Raw genomic sequence first — 1,881 nt, forward strand, 5'->3', positions numbered from 1 at the left:
TTTAAGTTATCTATATAGAATTGCTCTCTATCCAGTAATATTGAAATAGGACAATATTCTAAAATCTCTAACCTAAATCCCACATAACCATGTTTTAATAGTGCATTACAAATAAGAGATGCACCTCGCTGACTGCTTGATAAATAGCTATGATTAAAATAGCGTCTAAATCTATCATTCAGCTTATAAGAAGAACCTACATAACTTTTTCCAGAATCTTTATGAACTCAACGGTAAATACCTGATTTACCTTTATTTTGTTTAGCTATCAATCCTTTATGCTCATCGGGATTAGTATAGATTAGAACAGGTTCAATTTCAGATGAAGTAGCTGTATTACTTAAGCATCTTTTCCCTATAAAAGGAGTATTACTTATAAAAGTGGATGTAAGACCCATTCGTATTTGACTGTTAATTCTATGAAACCTTTTTGGAGTATAATTAATTGGTTTTAAACTTAATTTCTCTTCCATACCAGAAGGATAAGTTTTAATGAAAGGTAAATAATTTAGTGAATTGTGAACAAATACATGAATCACAAATTTACCTTCAAGTTAGTGTAAATTTTGGAATAATCATACTGTATATATAAACTTTGTCCCCTTATTTAAAGGTGTTTATATACTTTATCCTTTCTTTAAATTATTACAGTATGATTTTACATCTTACGAAATTGCCGATTATATCTTTATTTTCCTTTTCAATTCCCTCTTTATTCTCAACTATTATGTCGATAGAGGAAATAAAAACAAAAAGGAGAAATATTATAAAATGAGGATAGGCTATTGTGATAACTTTAATCTTAGGTTACTTAATTTCGCCCAAGAACCGGCTTTCCCGGCGACTAGAGTACACCTTACCATTGGTTTTACCTAATGGAAGAACCGTCTACTCGTTGCTCTTTTACAGATAGTTCATTATCTATTTTAGATCCGCGATCACCCATTTCTATTACTAGAATCTCTAATGATGTTACTATACCCTCAATCATTAATGAGGCCAGGTAAGAAGTTTCCGTCTTACCTTTAGTTATTAGAGCTTTAGGGCTTCCCCGGAGTTTGGCTCTTTTACACAGTAAGAATGAGGCACCTAGTCTCATCTTTTTATGTTGGCTGCTAATCTTAATCCTAAAGACACATTCCTTGCTAAGTATGAGATGAATTCAATTAATACAAGTAAAGGTAATAATCCTAATGGACAACCAGCTGGAACAAATAAAGAAAAGAATTTTAATCCGTGTTCTTTGAATCCTAAAACTGTTGCACCTAATACAACAGTAAAACTAAGTGAGAATGTTAATATAAAATGAGATGTTGAGGCAAAACTATAAGGACTTCTTGATAGACATATAGACATATCAAGCCGGACTATATCTTGACTGCTCTATTTAGTAATATGAGCAGCCTTTTACGTGTAGTCTCTGAGGACCCTCTAGTATACACTATTCTTTTTGTCTAAAGTATTAGTAATATCTGTTGGTTTCCTGCTGATTTTTCATTGTTTTATCTTTAGAGTTGTTACGTCTTTTAATAAATTCTACAGCCATTGTTAAATTTATTATTCATGATCGTATCTAAAGCATTAGAAATTTTCAGCATATAGTAAAATTTTACATATTATATTACCAATTATAATAAAGCGTAATTAAAAACAAAATATAAGAGTTAGACTATTTTATATATAAGACGTTTAGTTAATGTATTCTTTTACTGTTCATATTACTTTTAATTCTTTTTATATTTTCTATACCCTGCTTTGTTAAATGATCCTTAGATTTTATTAACTCGGCTACTTGACAAAAATCTCTCCTGCGGAGCTCCGCAGGAGCTCTAAGGAGCTCCCTAACTTTTTTTTTACATATATTATGATATATTAAAAAAA

General features: G+C 30.5%; 2 protein-coding genes across 2 annotated transcripts; both read right to left on the minus strand.

The window, feature by feature from the left end:
• Positions 1-203, minus strand: COCVIDRAFT_56698 (hypothetical protein; the record flags this gene model as incomplete). Its single annotated transcript, XM_014694490.1, has 1 exon — positions 1-203. A coding segment is annotated over one exon (203 nt), but the record flags the coding sequence as incomplete, so codon positions are not given.
• An 892-nt stretch (positions 204-1,095) lies between these two features.
• On the minus strand, positions 1,096-1,356 carry COCVIDRAFT_117148 (hypothetical protein; the record flags this gene model as incomplete). Its single annotated transcript, XM_014694491.1, has 1 exon — positions 1,096-1,356. One exon carries the CDS (start codon positions 1,354-1,356, stop codon positions 1,096-1,098), a length of 261 nt encoding a protein of 86 aa, XP_014549977.1.
• Between the last annotated feature and the right edge of the window lie 525 nt (positions 1,357-1,881).

The sequence above is a fragment of the Bipolaris victoriae genome (genome assembly GCF_000527765.1).
Source record: "Bipolaris victoriae FI3 unplaced genomic scaffold scaffold_457, whole genome shotgun sequence".
Lineage (NCBI taxonomy): Eukaryota > Fungi > Ascomycota > Dothideomycetes > Pleosporales > Pleosporaceae > Bipolaris > Bipolaris victoriae.